The following is a 20,084-nucleotide window of genomic DNA, read 5'->3' as shown; positions in this document are numbered from 1 at the left end:
AAGCAGTGTTTTGATCTGAGCTGTTGATGGGATGGGGGTCATGGAGGGGTGGTGCACTCCAGCGCAGCCAGAGAGACAGGAAGAGACGGTGCAAGCTCGGAGGAAAGGGCCTGACCCTGCTTTGTGTGTCCACATCCCAAGGGCAGCTGCAGGGAAAACTGGCATTGCCTTCCGAGCAGCAAAGCCACCTTGCTGAGATGTGCTGAGGGCCTACTGTGTGCCAGGTGGGCGCGAGGCCATGTTGCCTAAGTTACCTCTGAAACAGCCACCCTGCAAGGGAGATATACTGCATTTTACAAATGCAGAAACAGCCTTTGAGAGGCCAGGACACATATCCAAGGTGACATAGCTAGCCAATGGTTATCAGTCTGGCTCTAAAAAAACCCAACCATTCTGAGTAGTCACGGAGGCTGGGGTGGGGCTGTGGGGAGATGTGGGGCAACAGGTACAGAGTTATAGTTAGATTGGAAAAATAAGTCCTGGTATTCCCTTACACAGTATGATGACTATAGTTAATAACAATGTATTATATGCTTCAAGACAGCCAGAAAAGAGGATCTTTTCTAAAGCACTGATGAAGGTTTGAGGCGACGGACATGCTAAGGACCCTAATTTGATCATTATAGAATGTATACATGTATTTAACCATCACACTGTAGCCCAGAAACATACAGTTATTATATGTCAATTATAAACAACAACAAAAATCCCCAAACCGCCCTGGGGGTCTTTCAGGATACCAAACTGCAGGCATGAAATGCTCTGAGCCCTGGTGGGTGGAAAGCTGGAAGGAGGCGTGATGGAGAAATGCTCATCTTGGGGTCCCTACCACCGCTTTGCCCAATCTCGAGCTTTTGCTCTCACAGCCTCATTAGGCCCTGAACTCGGCTGGGAACAGAAGGCTGGGCCCCAGTGCCTCAGGGGGTGCACCCCAGGTACCTTAAGAGCCCTTTCCACCCAAATCCACAAATATTAAAGCAGCAAAAGTGGGGAGGGGCAAGTCACAGACAGCTGTCACGGCGGCTGGTCTTGCAAGAGGACAGAAATCCCACGAGCTGCCTGGCAGGCGAGTAAGAGCAAGTCAGGAACCGGCCCGGCTTGGCTCCAGATACCACCCAGCTCCTGCCCTCCCCCCATCCTGAGGGTCTGCATGCTCTCCAACTTCGCCTCGGAAGCAGGCCTCTTTAAGAAAGCAAAATCAATTCCCTTTAGAGTTGGGAATTCCCTGCATTGAGAATCCTGGCAAGACGGCAGACAAAGGGGATTGTTGCTGCCCGTGTTACAAAAACACTCCAAATGAATGAAGCTCCCCGGGCCAGCAGTTCCCAGTCTTCTTTTCTGTGAGGACTGGTGGGTCCAACAATAGGACAGGAAGTCCCATACAACAGCCAGCCCTGGGGGGTGCTTGTCAGAGGCCGGGCCAGGATCCTGTCCTGTCTCTATCCCTGTTATGTGGCACTGACACTTCCTGCCCCGAATCCCTGGCTCGCTCCTTCTCGGATGCTGGGCAGACGCCCACCCCGAGGCTGGCCTCCCAGAGCCTGCAATGCAAGCCTGCTGAGAAAGAGGCCCCAAGTAGCTGAGAGCAAGCTGCCCACGCCACTCTGGGAAAGGAGGTACTGAGCGAGGTCCCCAGCTCCGGGGTCTCACCCTCTCCCTTCTGGGAGGGGAAGGGATTTACCACTCTGAGCAATGGGAATTCACTGCATTATTATTAATACAACCGACCTCCATTCCTGAGCTGAGATCTGTCTCTTACCAGCTGTGATGGTGGGCACACCTCGGACCTCCTCAAGGCCTCAGTCTGCTCGCTATAAATGGGAATTTAATAGTTTCCTCCAAGAGCTACCGTAAGAGCCTGTTAGAGAGCCGTGTACTAAACAAGCTCTGTAAACTGTAAAACTTTGTCTAGATGCTTCCAGCCCATGTAACGATAGATCAGGTCTCTCCCAAGTTTAGCCTTCAGCAACCGCAGCGCATTCTACATAGGCTATGGCTAAACCAGCAGGTGTGGGGCCAGGGACACCACCAGCTTTAAAGAGTGGCCGATAGGTGGCTTCGTCTTTGCTCCCATAGGTAAATGGAATCCAGTTTGTAGAGTTCTTTGAATTCCTTGGTTGTGATAAGGCTAAATTTTGTAGATGTCCCTGTCCAAAATGGGCCTCATTTAACGAGCCCTCTGTGGTGTGGTCTTCCTAATTACCTTCTTTGCTTTTTTTTTTTTTTTTTTTTTTTTTTGGTGAGATGGGGTGTCGCCGCCCAGGCTGAGTGCAGTGGTGAGATCCACAGCTCACAGCAGTCTCCAACTCTTGGGCTCAAGAGATTCTCCCACTCAGTCTCCTGAGTAGCTAGGACTACAGGCATGCACCACCATGCCCAGCTAATTTGTATTTTTATTTTTGTAGAGATGGGGTCTCACTATTTTGCCCAGGCTTGTCTTGAACTCCTAGCCTAAAGTGATCCTCCCATCTCGGCCTCCCAAAGTGCTAGGATTACAGGTGTGAAGTGAGCCTCTCATCTTTCTCACACACCTGGCTCCCAGCTACTGTGAGGGTTGAGTTAAGATGGACAGAAGAGCAGGGACTGAGGGAGGGAGGGAGGGAGGGATGAGGAGAGAAGACATGCACGTTGAGAAGATATGATTTTGGCCGTTACTAATGTTTTTGGATTGCTTGTTCACTGAACACAACTTGGTCTTTTTGGCCTTCACACAGGCTTGTGGTAATGGTGATAATAGCAGCTGCCATGCACAAACACCTTCTTCTCTGCCACATCCTTAACATGTAGCTACCTTATTCACCCCTCACAAAACATTCTGAAAGTATTTCAGGTCATTTTCTATTTCAAGTGAGGGAAACTGAGACTTGGCAAATCATATAACTTGTCCAAAGTCACACAGCTAGTAAATGGCAGAGCTGGGACCCCATATCATGGCCTTTTAAACTCCAAAGAACCCAACCATTAGTTCTACCACCTATTTCATTAACTTAACAAAATATTTAACTGCCTACTCTACATGCCTGGGACTGTGCTGAGGACACAGCAGGAACAGGGCAAACGGAGGGCGCTTACATTCCGGGGGGGTGGGGAGGGAACAGACATGAGCAAGGTGACTTCAGGTAGAGAAAGGTGCTCTGAAGGAAACAAAAAGAGGGTACAGTGAGGGGGGTTCCTGGCAGTGGAGGGGAGCTCCCTGTGTGCACCGTAGACTGTGAACAAGTCACTTCCGAGGCTAGTGGATGTGCCAGCCTGGGGAATACACGGAAACAAGTACTTAATTCACCCAACAGCTATTCTTATTTCATTTACTTCCATTTTGGGTAAACAGATGGAAATTTAATGCACAAAAAGTGGGAGCGGAAAAGAGAGAAAAGAGCTTAACATTGCAAATCTTGAAATGGTATTTAAGGAACTCAGAAGTCAGGAGCAGAAAGCCAGCACTGCCATCATCTCTATTATTTGATAAGAAAACACTTTCGCAAGCTGAGCAAAAGATTAACGAGCCCACTTCTTCAGCCTGAACACACGGCCTATCTGTGGGCACGTCCTCTTTATGTAAAGTGCTGTCTGAGGGAAACATTCTCCCTGCTGCATCTGGAATGGAACAAAGCGGCGCCTCGATGTGGTACCTCACTCGCGTCAGGGCATTTCCCCACTCGAGGAAGCGGGCACAGTTCAGATCTCCACCTTATGCGGGAGGAAACCAGACTCTGAGAGGTAAGGTGATTTGCTTGGATCATAGAGCCAGAGGACAAGAGCTGGGGTTTGATCCTCATCCCACAGCCACTTGGAGGATGCACTTCTTTCTCCATTGGGAAACCACTGACCTCCAGCTTGACCTTGAAGCATTTGCCTAGATAAACAACAATCAGTGATGACTTAAAAAACCAACTGCTGCTCTGAGTGCAGCGGTTTCTACAATTAATCGATCACAACCAGTTACAGATTTCCTTGTTCCTTCTGCACTCCCACTGTTTCACTTGACTAGCCAAAAGAAAAGAAAAGAAAAGAAAAGAAAAGAGAAGAGAAGAAAAAAGAGAAGAGAAGGGAAGAGAAGAAAAGAAAAACATATATAATAAAAAATGCTGGGCACTGTGGCTCACACCTATAACACCAGCACTTTGGGAGGCTGACACTGGCAGATCCCTTGACTCCAGGAATTCAAGACCAGTCTGGGTGACATGGCAAAACCCTGTTTCTACAAAAAATAAAGAAATTAGCCAGGCATGGTGGAGTGGGCCTGTAGTCCCAGCTACTCAGGAGGCGGAGGTGGGAGGATTGCCTGAGCCCAGGAGGTTGACATTGCAGTAATCTGTGATCACGCCACTGCACCCCAGCCTGGGTGACAGAGTGAGACCCCGTCTCAACAACCACCACCACCCAATTAATTTTTATGTTTTTAAAGTGTAGATTCATTTCTGTTATAAAATTCGTGCTCTGAAACAACAAAAGTCCTTTTGTGACTTTTGCTGCCCATGCCATTTACCTCTCCCAGTCTCCTGTGGCTGTCCTTTAAGGCCCAGTGAAAAATCCCAGGTCTGCTCCGACATGTCCCCCACCTACTCCAGCCTTCTCAGAATCCTCTTAAATGTGCTGCTGCTGCTGCTTACTGTGTACCAGGCACTATGTTAAGTGCCTTACATATATTAACTCAATTGATCCCCACAACACTCCTATGAAGTTGGCACTATTAATCCCCTATTAAGAAGAGACTGGGCTGGGTGCAGGGGCTCATGTCTGTAATCCCATCACTTTGGGAGGCCTAGGAAGGCGGATCACTTGAGGACAGGAGTTCGAGACCAGCCTGGCCAGCATGGCAAAACCCTGTCTCTACTAAAATAACAAAAATTAGCCAGGCATGGTGGCACGTGCCTGTAATCCCGGCTACTCGGGAGGCTGAGGCAGGCAAATCGCTTGAACCTGGGAGGTGGAGGCTGCAGTGAGTCAAGATTGTGCCACTGCACTCCAGCCTGGGTGACTCCCAGGCTGTGTGACTCCCAGAGTGTGACTCCATCCGGCCCCCGCCCCCGCCCACTCCCCTCTCCCAAGAAAAAAAGAAAAAAGAAGAAGAGACTGAGACGCAGAGGGTAAATGACATACCCGAGGCCGCCCAGCTTGTGAGTGGCAGGGCTGGGACTGGAATCCAGGCAGGCTTCAGAGCCTGAGGGCTGACCTCATGTACCATCATGCACCTGAGCTTCCTCCTGCACTGTCCGGTGGGTTTTGCTCATTTGTTTACTTCCATCTTGCTTTTGTCTCCCTCCTCATACTGGAGACTCTTTATCCTTCTCCTAGAGCCCTTCTCCATGGATCCGCAGGAGTCCAGGGAGAAATAGGAGTTAGTAAGTCAAGCACTTAAGACAGTATCTGGGCTGACTCTCCTTTCAGACTCAGCCCGCCTGCACCCGGATGAAATAAACAGCCATGTTGCTCACACAAAGCCTGTTTGGGGGTCTCTTCACACGGACACGTGAGACATTTGGTGCCGAAGACCCGGGTCAGCGGGACTCCTTTGGGAGACCAGTCCCCTGTCCTCACCCTCACTCCATGAAGAGGTCCACCTATGACCTCGACCTTGGGTCCTCAGACCAACCAGCCCAAGGAACATCTCACCAATTTTAAATCAGATCTTCTTGGCTTAGCGGCTGAAGACTGATGCTGCCCGATCGCCTCGGAAACCCCCTGGACCATCACGGACGCGGAGCTTCGGGTAACTCTTACAGTGGAGGAAGACAGGAATGTCAGGCCTCTGAGCCCAAACTAAGCCATCATATCCCCAGTGACCTGCACGTATACATCCAGATGGCCTGAAGCAACTGAAGATCCACAAAAGAAGTGAAAATAGCTTTAACTGATGACATTCCACCAATGTAATTTGTTTCTGCCCCACCTTAACTGATCAATGTACTTTGTAATCTCCCCCACCCTTAAGAAGGTTCTTTGTCATTCTCCCCACCCTTGAGAATGTACTTTGTGAGATCTAGCCGCTGCCCGCAAAACATTGCTCCTAACTCCACTGCCTATCCCCAAACCTATAAGAACTAATGATAATCCACCACCCTTTGCTGACTCTCTTTTCGGACTCAGTCCGCCTGTACCCAGGTGAAATAAACAGCCATGTTGCTCACCAAAAAAAAAAAAAAAAAAAAAAAAGACAGTATCTGTAAATGCGTGCTCTATAATGCTTGCTATAACTAGCAGTAGTGGTAATGCTGGTAGTAGCACTAATTTTAGTAATTTTATTATTATTAGTCATAGTGGTAGTGGTTAATTAGTAGTAATATCATCAGTAGTAGTGTTAGTAACTGTATTAGTAGTAGTATTACTGACCCAGATATCACTTGAGAATCACATTTTAGGAAATGTCATGCTACCTCAATAAAAAGATCCTGCTCTGAGTGTCAAACATGCCATCTAATGTGTTTACAGCCATTATAATGAGGAGGAGACACCATTCAATAAGCAGTTTTTATGTGCCTGGCATTGAGCTAAGTGCTTTACTGTATTATCTCATTTAGCCATAGGAGCCATATTACTATCTTCACCATTTTACTGATGAGGAAACTGAGGCCCAGGAAGATGAGTTGACATGGTCATCCTCCTAGAAGGTAGCCAAGATAACATTTCTGGGATGACCCAAGAGGCTCATGGCACCCTCCATCCCTTGGTCACCATCAGAAGCCCCAGGTGGCATGGTGGCATGCATCTACAGTCCCAGCTATTCAGGAGGCTGAGGTAGGAGGATCACTTGCACCCAGGAGTTCAAGGTTGCAATGAGCCATGACTGCACCACTATATTCCAGCCTGGGTGACAGAATGAGCCAGTCTCTTAAAGAAAAAAAACCCCCAGGTACGTGTTTCCAACAAAGTGGCTGGAACCCAGAGCTCTGACACGTTTGCTGGCTCCAGCTCTTTGAAACTCTGTCTAGCCTGATATGGAACAGGGAAGCCAAGAGCTGGGCCGGACACACATTTATCTTCTGCCAGGATCTCACCTGGACAAGAGCTTCAACCTCTGAGTAGGTCTTGGAAGCCCCAGCAAAAAGAGCTCTATGGAAGTTGGAGAGCAAGATTAGTGTCATATTAGCACCCTGGTCTCGTCTCTCCTGAACCTGTCTGGGGGGTGCAGAACTACATATCAGATTTCTCCAGGGCAGACCTTTAAAGGAGCATCAAGCATCTGGACCCTCTGCTGCCCTTATTCTCAGAAGGGTTCAGGCCCCAAGAAGGGAAGTGTGGGAAGGAGGACAAATGAAACCCAGCCAGTCACAAACAGCTGGACCACTGGGGACAGGACCTTCTCAGCCACAAGCTCAGCACTGTGTGTCTTGGCTCACAAGGTCCATCCACTTCTGTGCTCCGTCCTGCACCACGGTGCCCGTGTTCCCTTGCTCTGCTCCTCCCCGTCGCCCGTCTCTCCGGGGTACCTTGCTTCCTCTAGCCACTTGGACTCTGTCTATGCTGCTACCCTGCCTGATAAAAACCATCGTGTTGATAATCATAAGAATAGCTACTCAGTGTGTCCTAGGCCCTGTTCTAAAGTATGTAGTGGCCAGGTGCAGTGGCTCATGGTTATAATCCCAGTACTTTGGGAGGCCAAGGCAAAGTGTGTGATGGAGCACACCTGTGGTCCCAGCTACTTGGGAGGCTGAGGTGGGAGGATTGCTTGAGTCCAGGATGTCAAGGAGGCAGTGAGCTGAGATTGTGCCACAGCACTCCAGGCTGGGAGACAGAGCGAGACCCTGTTTCCAAGAAAACCCAAAAAATATGTTAACTCATTGGGTCCTCATACCTTACAGATGATTAAGAGCCTTGAAGAGGTTAAATGAGTGGTTGAAGGTTATGAAAAGTGGCAAGGTAGATCTCAAATGCACACCTTTGAATAGCAGGGCCCTCCTCAGATGGGGCTATTTTGGCTGGCTACAAAGTCACGATACCAGATGTTTCTAGGCCCAACCCCAGTTCAGAACTCTGGGAAGGGTCCCACATGCCTCCTATTTCTGTGTCCTGGATACCAGCAGGCTCCAAACCTTCTGAGTCTGCCTCCCTCCACAGAGGCGGAGACGTGCTGTGCAGGGCTGGGGAGGAGGCGGCAAGGGGCCAGGGCCTGAGGTTTAGCCAGCGGACCGCTCTGTGGACCAGCGGCCCTCTGCCATTCCCACTCTCTCTGCCTGGCCACTCCTCAAGGGTCTGGCTGCTTTGCTGCTGCTCACAGTAGATGCAGTCTGGAAGGATGCCTGGGGGACCGCAAGCCCTCCAGCAGCCCAGGTTCTGATGCGGAGAAATGGCCACCTCCTGTCGACCTCAGGCCCTCTGCACCTCTGACTGCATGTCTCCCTCTGTCTCCTCTGCTTGATGACGCTGCCTTCCAGCAATTTGCTGGCAGCTGGCAGCCCTCCTGCCTTCCTACGTGTCTGCGTAGTCTTTATCCCTACCGCCCCAGACCTCTCATTCCCCAGGAGGGTGATGGCCAAGGAGGTATACCCTCTGCCAAAGATTCTGTTCCAGCTAGCCCATCCCTCTGCCCTCAGGCACAACCAGCAAGGGCCACGTCTAACCAGATGGTTGTCCATTCTCCTCCAGACCTCAGAGGAAGGAGGCTCCCGATCTCCCTGGGCAACCTGGATCCCTGACAGGAGGCTCTTTCACTTTCTGAGCTTGATCTTGGGTGATGACACACCCTGCAGGGCAGCAGCTGTGACTAATTCTGTGTTTTAGACCCTGCCTTGTGCCTGGCTGGTGCCTGGGATGCAAAGCTGCCAGTGAGAAAGGCACCCTGGGAGGGTGCAGGGAGGCTCCAGCTGCAGAGCTCTCCCAGGATAGCGAGGGGGTGGGGCTGGAGTGGCCCCAGAGAAGGTGGCCCCAAAGGCCAGGGCCCACCCAGCACGCCTCAGAGCTGTAGGATCAGGTCTCGGCAGCCAGCTGAGAAGCCACAGCCTGGCACAGGGAAAGGCAACGGCCTTGAGGAGAGAGACCTCAGGTTTGAATCCTGGCCTCGCCACTTATCAGCCAGGTACCCTGCACCCTCTTGTCCTCACTTGTAAAATGGAGGTAATGACAGCACCAAACTTGCTGATGTTCTTTGGGCGTAGAAGTAGTTAGAAATGGGCTTTAAAGGAAGGGCGTATGTTATCTCACTTTGTCCTACTGGATAGAATTACTTAGCCCCATTTTATCGGTGAGGAGCCTGAGGCATGGAAGGGCCTGTGTGGCTCTGAGCCCAGGCCTCTGCCCCAAAACCTGTACTGTTTCTTGATGCACCAGGCTCACTGCAGCAGTGGAAGAAAGGAGGTTAGAGGCTTCTCATTCGCTGCAAAGCTGCCCGCTCGCCACTCTGAGTTCCTGCTGCTTCTGTCCCCTCCTGCTGTCTCTCCTCCCAGACCAGAGCAGAGAGCTCTGGGGAGGCGGCCTCTTACGGAAAGATATGAAGTCCCCACCGAACACTGCAGAAGCAGCAGGTGGCTTAGCAGGGAACACCACAGTGAGCTCCACACGAAAGAGATGAACACACATCCCTTCCCTTTGTCGGCATGGATGTGGTCAGACATAGCCCCTAATTGAAGGAATCAGGGTACCTTTCTTTAAAGCAGAAATATGAGTACAGACTTGAGTGGTTCCATCAATGCTGTCATGCTGCCAAACCCATGTCACCAAACTGAGCTCCTTCTCCCATGTGTGGAAGGCAGTAGAGGAGGTTACTCAATCCCAAACAAACCCAGGGAGCCACCAATCCCCAAACAGACAGCCTCTACAGCCAGACAACCACGGTCACACTGAAATCAGGGGCTCCGTCCAATTCTGGTCGGGTGAACTCAGTCCCCCAGGCTTCCAGGTGGGACAGAGGACGGGGCTTTAAGAGGATGAAGTGGAGCAAGAGACAGAGATAGACAGACAGCGCACATCCCCAAACTCACAAAAGCAAAGCTCTGTCACTCTGGCACCCTAGCAAACTCCAGCTACTATTTGCATCAGGAGAGGTTTTCCCCAGAGCTCTGGTGAGGGTATCAGGGTGCTGGGGCCTTGATGGGACATTGGCCCAGCCCAGCCTGCAGTAATGCTGTGAGCTCAGTGCTCCCAGGAAGGATCCCCACAGCCTCCAGGGCCTTCCCTGTCAGTGAGCCAGAGGGCAGCAGATCTGCTCAGCGACAGGAGTCAGGCCACCGGCGAGCCGTCGGGCTGTCGGCTCCCGCAGGTATTTTTAGGGTGTCCTCCTTTCCGTGTCAAAACTTAAAAAATTTTGGTTCCTTTTTTTTTCTAATGGGGGTTCCAATTCCCCATGTGTCTGATATTCATTTGAAATGATTCATGGAAAAATATCTTTGCTACCAATTTATTTGTGCTACAGATAGTGTGGTTTTTAAATAAGTGGTTATCTAAACACATGCACGTATGTCTATTGCCATGCAAGCTCAGCTGTTATAACCACATAGAGCTGTGCAACTCAGATCACGAAGAAACCCGGATTCTGTGTGTTAGAGTACTGGGGGCTGGGAACCCTGCTGGGGAAAGCCACAGCACATGACAAAGATGCCCAAGGGGGCGGGGGAAAGTGCCAGCAGAGGAATGCCTGCCCCTGGGCCTATAGCCATGACAGCCTGAGGGCCCAGCAGTCGGGGCAACAGGCCTGAAGAAGGCTCCTGTCCTCTTCTCCCAGTCACTTCTGCATGGGTGGCCCGGCCTCAGCCCAGCACCTTACCAAACAGCAAGCAAGCCTCCTACCTCCTCCTTCCCAGATGTCTTCCTGCCCTTTTCCCTTCCACGCTGACTCCTTCAACCACAGCACTTTTCCGCCAAGCAGGAACAGCTGGGGCTTAGGGCCTGTGCTTTGGCCCCAGCTCAAGCCAAAGGCGTCTTTCAGGATGCCCAGGGCTCCACCTGCAGCCGTCTTTCTGTGTCAGGCCCAGGGTGGCCCTCCTCAGACTTGCATTCGCCCTCCAGCTCCCAGAGAAATACAACAATGATGACATAAGGATACTAGTACTGATAACAGCAATGGTACTATTTACTGGGACTCTACTACGCATGTACTGGGCCACTGCTGTTTTACATTCCTCTTAGGGACAGGAGATACAGTGTAGTGGTTATGAGGAGCACAGCCTGTGTGGTGGGGCCAGTGAGTCCCTCCGTGCCTCCACTTTCTCATGTGTAAAGGGGCTTGAAGAGCACCTCTTTCTTGGTAGTGTGTGGATTAAGTGAGCATCTGCCTGCAAAGTGCTCAGCCCAGTGCCTAGCACATAGTAAACACTCAGTAAATCCACCTTAGTGCCTTTGTTTTCTGGGGCACTGAGGAAGCAGACCGGGCTGTGGAGCCAGCTGTGGATCATAGAGCGGATGAGACTCCACGCCCCTGAAAGACAGCGGGCAGCCGGGCAAGGGGACTGCAGAGCCTCCAGGACTTCCAATATTGAGGTCTCAGATTGTCTCCCTCCAGATGGGGCACCAAGTCCCATGGGCTCTGCCTTTCCTGGGCCTGACTGTGTGGTGAAATGTGTGCAGATGGGCTTCCCAAACCAAGGGCAAGCCTTTCCCACTTCGTGGACCCTCAAAACACAACTCTTGAGCCCACGGACAGACCGTACCTTAAGTGGCCATGCAGTGGCCTCCATGTGAGGCTCATGCCAGCACATACAACGTTTGGGGTAAGTTATAAAAAAGCATATTTTCCAGGTAGAAAATTTCAAAAAGGCAGTCCTCGGAGAAAACTAATTAGAAAAGGTATCCTGTCCTCAGGCTGACATGGCCCCACGTGCATCCCCTACTCATGTTCCTCACTGGGTTCCATTGTGCAGTACACAACCTGCACATCTGTTCTTTGCAGCCCTGCTCCCAGCTAGGAAAGTGTTGGGACCCTCTAGTGAAAGTAACTGACTAGGAGCCCACAGGCGTGCGTGGGTCCAGGGGCTATCCAACCACTAACCTGCTGGAGATCAGAGAGCTGCCAGGGTCACAATGGTCTCTTCTGCTAAACAAATGGATGAGGGCAAAACACACCCAAGACCCCTCATAACCATGATGCCAACAATGATCATTTGATCACTTTTGAATGGGATAACCCCATGAAAAGAGGTGACAGCTACCAATGGCCAAGGGCCAGTTCCCACCCAGCCCCCATCCTACATGCTTTTTCTCAGAGTACTAACCTTTCTAGGTGGGTGTGACTATCTAATTTTATAACAAGGCAGCTGAATTTCGGACAGCCCAGTGAGCTCGCGCCAGACTGGGCACAGAGGCTGAAGCACAGGTTCCAAGCCTCAGTGGCCCCATGCTGCATCAGCTCAGGGGAAAAAAAAAAATTCCACTGCACACCAGTGCAGGCCTTCATCCATTGGAATTCCTGGGCCACCTCCTCACAGGCACAGCATAGCTCCAGGGCCCCTTTCTCGCCCTGTCGGTCAGTCGTCAGTGAGTGTCAGTCAGTCGGTCAATGCACGTTTGGGCGCACGTCCCACCAGGTGCTCAGCCCAAGGAAGATCCCTACCGTTCATTGTTCAGGGTCATTCTCGGGGGGTCCAGGTTGGGGTTCTCCATGGACTCCATCTGTGGACACCGCAGGAAGTAGTAGAGCGTGTGGAGGGCGTCGGGGGACCAAGTGATGGGCTGTGGCGGCTGGCGGGCCTGGCGGGCGGGGCTGGCACCCGGGCACAGGGGGTGGCGCCCCTGCATGTGGTGCATGGCACGGGAGACCAAGTCACCTGGTAGGGGGCAGGGCAGAGGGGAGGAAGAGAAAAAAGAAGACAAAGTCTGAGTTTACAGCCCGCATTCTTCCAAGGATGCTCCTGGCTGAAGCTCCCTTGCCTTAGTGCGCAATTACTGTTTGTCCTGCAGCCAACAGGTGGAGGTGGAAACTGTCACCCAGATGCACAATAGCAATTTCGTTTCCCTTTCATTTCACTCTTGCTGAATTAAATACTTGGCAGGGCCTGTCTCCTCCAGAACTTAGGGTAATGTGGTTTCTTTTTCGACATCTCCACTCTCTCCACCACCCCCATGGGCCTCTCCCCAGATCTTTGACCGAGGGAATCTCTCTGGGTCTCTTTTCCCAGCCTCTACCAGCCAGGGCCAGGCTCTGTGGCAATTCTCCTGTGCACTGTCTTGTACAAAACCCAAAGTATTTCAGCAGAGAAGGTCCCTCTGACTCAGCACCAATTACAACCACCATCATCACCTGTTGAGGACTCATTATGTACAAAGTATGCAATTCCCCAGAAATATGATTTTAATTTGATCCTTACAGTGCTAGCAGGTATTATTTCCATTTTACAGATGAAGAACTTGAGGCTTATGGCCGGGCACAGTGTCTCACGCCTGTAATCCCAGCACTTTGGGAGGCCAAGGTGGTCGGATCACTTGAGGTCAGGAGTTCGAGACCAGCCTGGCCAACATAGTGAAACCCTGTTTCTACTTAAAATACAAAAAATAGTCAGGCGTACTGGCAGGCACCTGTAGCCCCAGCTATTCAGGAGGCTGAGGCAGGAGAATCGCTTTAACCCGGGAGGCGGAGGTGACAGTGAGCAGAGATCGTGCCACTGCACTCCAGTCTGGGTGACAGAGTGAGACTTCATCTCAAAAAAAAAAAAAAAAAGAAAAAAAAGAAACTTAAGGCTTATCTGATAAACATTTCCTGACCCCATGTATTCATTCTCCTGGCCACAGGGACACCTCAGAGCCCGCAGGTTGAGTTAACTAGCCATGGCTGTATGGCTAGAAAATGGTAGCATCTAGACTTGAATTCAGGTCTGTTCGACTCCAAAGTCCATGGACTTCACTGTGAGCTGGGCTGCAGCCTGCCCTGCTGGAGTCCGTGGGATCCTTAGGTCCCCATATCCTGTAGTGTGTTTCTACCCAACTCAAGTATTTTCAATATCTCACCAGTCCCAGACAGGAAACGGCTCAACATTGTGTGAGGCCACAATGCTGAGAAAGGATGGGCTGAAGGAGCCCCGGCACCTGCAGGCACCTCCGCTCTAAGAAAAGCGGCTCCTTTGGGGTCAGCTTCAGCCTCACCCCTGGTGATTCCTTAGAGAGAGCCCCTCCACGGGTGGGCACAGCTAACCCTAAGGTGGAAGAAATGAACAGGTTTCAATTTGGCCAGTGAAGTGTCATGAAATGCATGGCAGAACCAGTTCATTCACGTATTCAATTAACCTTCATGCTGCTTCTGGGAATCTGCTGTTCTGTTCTGTTGTGTCCCAGGGCCCTGCACGGGGTCTGTTACGTACTAGGTGCTCAGCAAATATTTGGAGAAGAATTAACCTTACGCATTCATTTCTTTTTAAAATACAACTTCTGCTGAGGCTTGATTTGAGCTCATTAGCTGCTAAATTCTCCCTTGACAGCCGCGGTGATGGTGTTTGGCTTCCAGGCAGGGACAAATGACACCCCTGGAGTTTGAGATCCCCACCAGGAAAGTCTTCTTTGTCATCCTCCACCACCATCCCTGGTTCCTCACTCCTCCCTGCTCTTGACTGCTCATCCCTACAGTTGGAGTTCAGCTGCCTGGGTGCTCCTGACAAACCCTAGGGCCAAGAGGGCAGTGAGTTGCTGACACCTGGTTTCCATCCCTGTGACCCTGATTTCATTGGTCTGCCGCTGGACCTGGGCATCTCTAGTTTGTAGATGTTCCCTCAGTGATTCAATGTCCACTCAGGTTTGAAAATCACCAGGTGAACTGATAGCTTGATTCAAGTCAGACACAGGTGGCCTCAAATCAGGGCCTGTTACTGTTCATTCCAGCCCATGTTCCCTTAGGCCTGAGAACTCAGGGAGGTTCCCCTGGAGGTCAGCTTCAGCCCTACCCCTGGTGATTCCTTACAGAGAAAGAGAAATCCCTTACTTAGTTATCAGAACCTCAGTTCCCTCATCTGTAAAATGGAAACAATAGTATCTACCCTACCGATTTTGAGGGTTCAAAGAAACAATAAATGTAAAGCACTTAACATCATGCCTGGCACAGAGTAAGCACTTGGTAGGGCTGAACATAGCACTGTTATGATTAATGTCTTATTATGATTATTCCTCTATCCTACAGGCCGCCTCCTGTGCACTCTTCCTTCCAGGACCACTGCCTGCCGTCAAACTCTGCCCCACATTTCCCAGGACAGGAGGAGTCTGTGCCCTGAAATGCCAGATCCCAACCCTGCCCTTGGGCTCCATGGGTGGTTGAAACTGGCATCACAACCACCAGCCAACCCACCTCACAGCAGCCAGTTGTACAGCTACGTTGACTGCTAATAAGTTGAAACCTGGCTCCCGTTTCTCCAGGTCTAAATGTCATAACTTTTGGCAGAACCACAGGACCACAAGGAGGAGAAATCAAAGAGTCTGTGATAGCATCAAAGGGAAACCTTGTTGAAATATCATTTCAAAGGCTCGACAAGGTAGAAGTCATTATCTTTAATTATTTTTATTGTTGTTTTATTGTTATGGGTGGAGAACCCTTTGGCAGTGTACTTCCTGCTTCATGTAGACAAGAAAAATCAAGAAAGAAATGGAATCTCCCATCCAAACAGAAGGAGATAACCCAAAAGTTCAGAAAACCATGAAGGCAGCTGGAGATGGAGGTCACCGGCTTCTTTGATCCAAGCCCTGCTGTGGCCAGTTTCTCTCAGACCAGAAAGACAAATGGCTGCAGAGAACTCTGACCACGACGTCTAAAAACTTACACTGCGTGGCAACCCATTTATGGGCAAAGAAAGCAGCTTGCTTTGAACCTTCTCCTAGGGTGACTTTTGCTTCCTGCCACTTTATATTTTCTAGGCTTCGTGACAGACATGAAAAGATAGACAAAATTTCCTTCAACTTTTTCAGCCACCCTGTAAGGGAGGGTCTTTCTACTCTACAGACAAGGAAGCAAGCTTGCAGGAGTGAAATGACCTGTCCCGGTGCCATAACTAGTCAGTCCGTCAGCCAGGACTTGCACTGGGGTCCCTGCTTCCCAAACGCATGCTCTTGACCATCGCACGGCTGCTACTAGAAGTGTGGTCTGTGAACCGGGACAGGTCCCCAAACTTACTGGTTTGCAGCAAGTTAATTTCAGAAGTGAAGAGTGAATTTTTAAAAACTTACATAGAAATTTGACAGTAATTTTATGTATAGCTAATAAAATAATTTTAAAAATTGGGCTTGCATTTCACCTATCTTATTTCCTTGTTCTAGACATTTATTTTGATGGTACATTATAAAGGTTTCATTCTGCAGCACAGTGTGGGGGAATACAATCTCTGGTCCTTCACCATGGCTAGTGTGAGAAGGCCTGATCCAGGCTGGGCTGGTCTCTTGGTTTAAGCACGGTGAGGACTCAGAGCTTCCTCTGAAACTTCCTTGTACTTGAGGATCAGTTGATCCTACACTCAATGAAACCTTAGTCTGAAGCCCAGAAACACCCCCCAGGCAAGGAAAAACAAGTCCTCCCCCACTTGTTAACCATGAAAGACTTGATTAGAGGTGCTAGGTTTCACTCTGGTCCTTCCACCTCTCATTATGAGCCATCAAATAAAAACAGCGGGAGAGAGTCTGGAATTCAACACCGTCTTCAAAATAAGGCCTAGAACATCTGGCTCCCTTCAAAAAGAAGTGTTTTGTTTTATTTTGTATTCTCTCCCTTTAAAATTTTTGTGGGTAGAGAGGGACAGAGCAAAAGCACAAGTCCCAAAACTCCCTGTGAAGCTGGATCTCATACAAGAGTGAAACTTCTCACCCTATCTGGCAGGCTGATGTTGGCGAGGCTCAGGGAGTTAATGCATGTAAACCCGGGGAACACTCTGAGGTCCAAGGGGTTCAGTGCCAAGTATCACTAGCCTCATTAAGTTCTTTAGTCTCAGGGAGAAAAATTGCAATATCGGCCTCCACCTCTGTCTCCTCCCTCCTCCACAGCAGGTTAGCAAAAGCCCTGGTTTCAGAGGGAGGAACAGGGCAACCTGGCACATGACACAGCCTGTTCTCTGGTCTGTGAAAAGATGCTGTGAGGGGGTTTCTTCCCTTGGCCCTGAGGAGTGGCTGGGCCAGGATGTGGACCAATCCTAGACGAGTTTTAGGAGAAAACATTTGGTGGGATAGACTTCATTCCTCCTCCTAACACATGTACATGCATACTCAGGAACTGTTCTCTGTACCAGGTACTGTCCTAAGCAATGAGGATACAGCCGTGGACAAAGGGGATAACGTTTCCAATCTCATGAAGCCAACTCTTCTAGTCAGAGGAGAGAGATGATAAACTATTCGTAAGTAAATATATAGTACATGTCAGGTGGTGATCAGTGCTTTAATAAAGTCAAAGCCACAAGAGGGAAGACAGTGGAATGACAGCGTGGTACTCATAGAAGGCCTGAATGAGAAGGTGCCATTTGGGCAGAGGCTTGGAAGTGTGAAGGACCAATGTATTTGGGTATCACAAAGGGAAAGTGTTGCAGGCAGAGGGAAAGCCAGTGTGAAGGCTCTGGAGTGGGAGGGTCCTTAGCCAGGCGGCCAGGCAGCTGGAGTGCAGTCCACAGAGAAGAGGATGAAGCGATGAAGTCAGATCATATATGGATCCTGGGCCAGAGTGAGGATTTTGGATTTTACCGAGTGAGCCGGGAAGCCATTGTCGGGGGATAGAGGGAATAGATATTGAGCAGATGAGTGACACAACCCAATTTAAGCTTTAAATAGGCAGCTTGGGGCTGGGTGCGATGGCTCATGCCTATAATCCTAGCACTTTGGGAGGCCAAAGTGGGAGAATCACTTGAGGTGAGGAGTTCGAGACCAGCCTGGCCAACGTGGTGAAACCCTGTCTCTACTAAAAATACAAAAATTAGCTGGGCATGGTGGTGCACACCTATAATTCCGGCTACTAGGGAGGTAGAGGCAGGAGAATCTCTTGAACCTGGAGGCGAAGGTTGCAGTGAGCCAAGATTGTGCCACCACACTCCAAGCTTGGGTGACAGAGCGAGACTCCATCTCAAAAACAAAACAAAACAAAACAAAGTAAATGGTCAGCTTGGGCTTGGTTGGTAGCAGTGGAGTTGGTGAAAGGGGCAAACTAAAACTCAGGATCATTGTAAATGGTAGAGCCAACAGGTCTTGGCCCCTTGGCTGACAGTAATGGCAGAATGATGTCAAGCCCTTCCCTGGGGGAGGCCTCTGAATGCTCCTCCCTTAGGCTGGGCTGGGGTTGTAATGGGCATAGGGCCACCATGAGAAGAGGAAAAGGATCAGCCCCAATCTTGATCTCAGCTGCCCCAAGGAGCCGGTGGCTGGGCTGCTATCTTATCTAGGGGCCAACAGCCCTAGACACGTCGAGTCAAGCCCCCAGCTCTGATCCATGTGACATGGAGAAAATCACTTTTCGTCTCTAAGCCTCAGTTCTCTCATCAGGACATACCTTGCTGAGTTGTTCTGAGGAACAAACGAGATAAAGTGAAGATGGTGCTTCACAATGGTGCCTTGCACACAGAAGGCGCTCGCTTAATGTTCAAGTATAAAGTAAAACCAAGGTGCTCTCCAGTGGACTTAGGGCTGTGTCCCTTACTGTTTGCAAGGCACGAGAACTCACCAAAGCATGACTGTGCAAGGGCCCAAGACAGCCCATTGTCCGGGAGACACTTCTCAGGGATGGAGATGAAGCCATACACCAGAACCCACTTCCTGTGGGGTCCCTCAGGGGACCCAGGCAACAACATCCTGGCCCTGCCTACTGTAATGTCACCAGGAGACACGGAGTCAGAAATCCTGCTTTCTCTCCCAGCCCTACTGCAGCTCTGCTCTGTGACCTTGAACCAGGCACCTTCATTTCCTGTCTGGGGAGGAGGCAGAAGAATGCAGGGAAGGAGAAAGCCGCGTCCTGAAGAAACAGAGGTTTGCCATTGCCGTTGATTGTGCAGGGGTCGGAAGATTTGAGGGAATCACAAATGGAGAAGGCCGGAGCAGAGGGAAACTCCAGGTGTGCCCATGCTGTGTGCAGTGACCCCTGCTGTGTCACTGCCCTCCGCTGGGTGATCTCAACAGAGCGAGGGGGAATGAAGGCAGCAGAGGATGTAGTCAGATTTCTCAAATCAAATGGGTAATGAGAGGGGGAGCTCAGGAGCCAGCACGGATTTCACCTCTCCTAACACCCTGGAAGCAGCTGTCAACGGTAAAGAGCCACATCAAGTTCCAAGTGTGTGCCATAGAGCCCTGAGTCCTGGGAGACACCACCCAGGCGCTCTGCTGTTATCTTCCTTTTATTATACTGAGGCTTTGCGGGTGCTTTCTTTCGAGAAAGAGCACCAGCTGTGAATTCAGAGCCTGTGGGGCCAGGCAGGTGAAATTAATGAAACAGGCCCCCCCCCCCCCCACCCCACCCCAGGTGAAACCCAGGTCTGTGGCAAAGTGGGGAACACATGCCACCCACTTTGCTGCTACTTAGCTCCTGTGGGTCACTGCTATGCAGGAATGGGGTGCCATGTTGCTAGATCATTTGTTTTTTAAAGAGAAACCAGAAATCCAGATTTGTGTATTTGCAACCTCTGGCCTAGAAAGATCTAGCTTTCAGGGAAGGCCAGGCGGAAGGAGGAGGAGGAGGAGGAGGGGGAGGAGGAGGAGGAGGAGGGGGAGGGGAGGAGGAGGAGGAGGAGGGGGAGGGGAGGAGGAGGAGGAGGAGGGGGAGGGGGAGCAGAGAGGGAGGGGGAGGGGGAGGGGGAGGGGGAGGGGGAGGGGGAGGGGGAGGAGGCCAGAGCCTAGAAGGCAAGCTCTCCCTGCCTTCCCCCAACCCTGGGGCCTTGCTGTTGCTCTACCATCCAGCTAGACACTGAGGCGACACTTACTCAGCTCTGAGATGCTGCCCACGCAGGTGGCCAGGAGGGACTGCTCCAGGGTCCGGAGCTCCAGCTGGGCATAGGCGTCGGCTCGCTCGTCATGGCCCAGGGACCCGCCGTTGTAGGGGCTGAAGTACGCGGGGAGGGAGAGGACACCTATGGGGAAAGAAGGCAGACAGGTCACACTTAGGAAGGAGGGGAAGCTCAGTGGGCCCCAGCCTGCTGCGGGCAGGGCTCAGCCCTGCTGCCCTGCTCTTGACAGAGAGGTTCAGCAGGCAAAATCTCTCTGAGCCTTGAGGACGTGGGAACGTTGAC

The 20,084-nt window shown here is 50.9% G+C and overlaps 1 protein-coding gene across 1 annotated transcript in view; it reads right to left on the bottom strand.

The window, feature by feature from the left end:
- Positions 1-20,084, bottom strand: part of LOC105471544 (ankyrin repeat and BTB domain containing 2) — a 211,884-nt gene that overhangs the window by 34,992 nt on the left and 156,808 nt on the right. The window contains exons 2-3 of the mRNA XM_011724059.2: positions 19,779-19,925; positions 12,479-12,692 (exon numbers count right to left, since the gene is read on the bottom strand). Of these exons, the coding sequence (XP_011722361.1) occupies positions 12,479-12,692; positions 19,779-19,925 (361 nt within the window). The remainder of the gene's footprint in view (positions 1-12,478; positions 12,693-19,778; positions 19,926-20,084) is intronic.

The sequence above is a fragment of the Macaca nemestrina genome, chromosome 12 (assembly GCF_043159975.1).
Source record: "Macaca nemestrina isolate mMacNem1 chromosome 12, mMacNem.hap1, whole genome shotgun sequence".
Lineage (NCBI taxonomy): Eukaryota > Metazoa > Chordata > Mammalia > Primates > Cercopithecidae > Macaca > Macaca nemestrina.
This window is presented reverse-complemented; position numbering and strand designations above follow the sequence as displayed.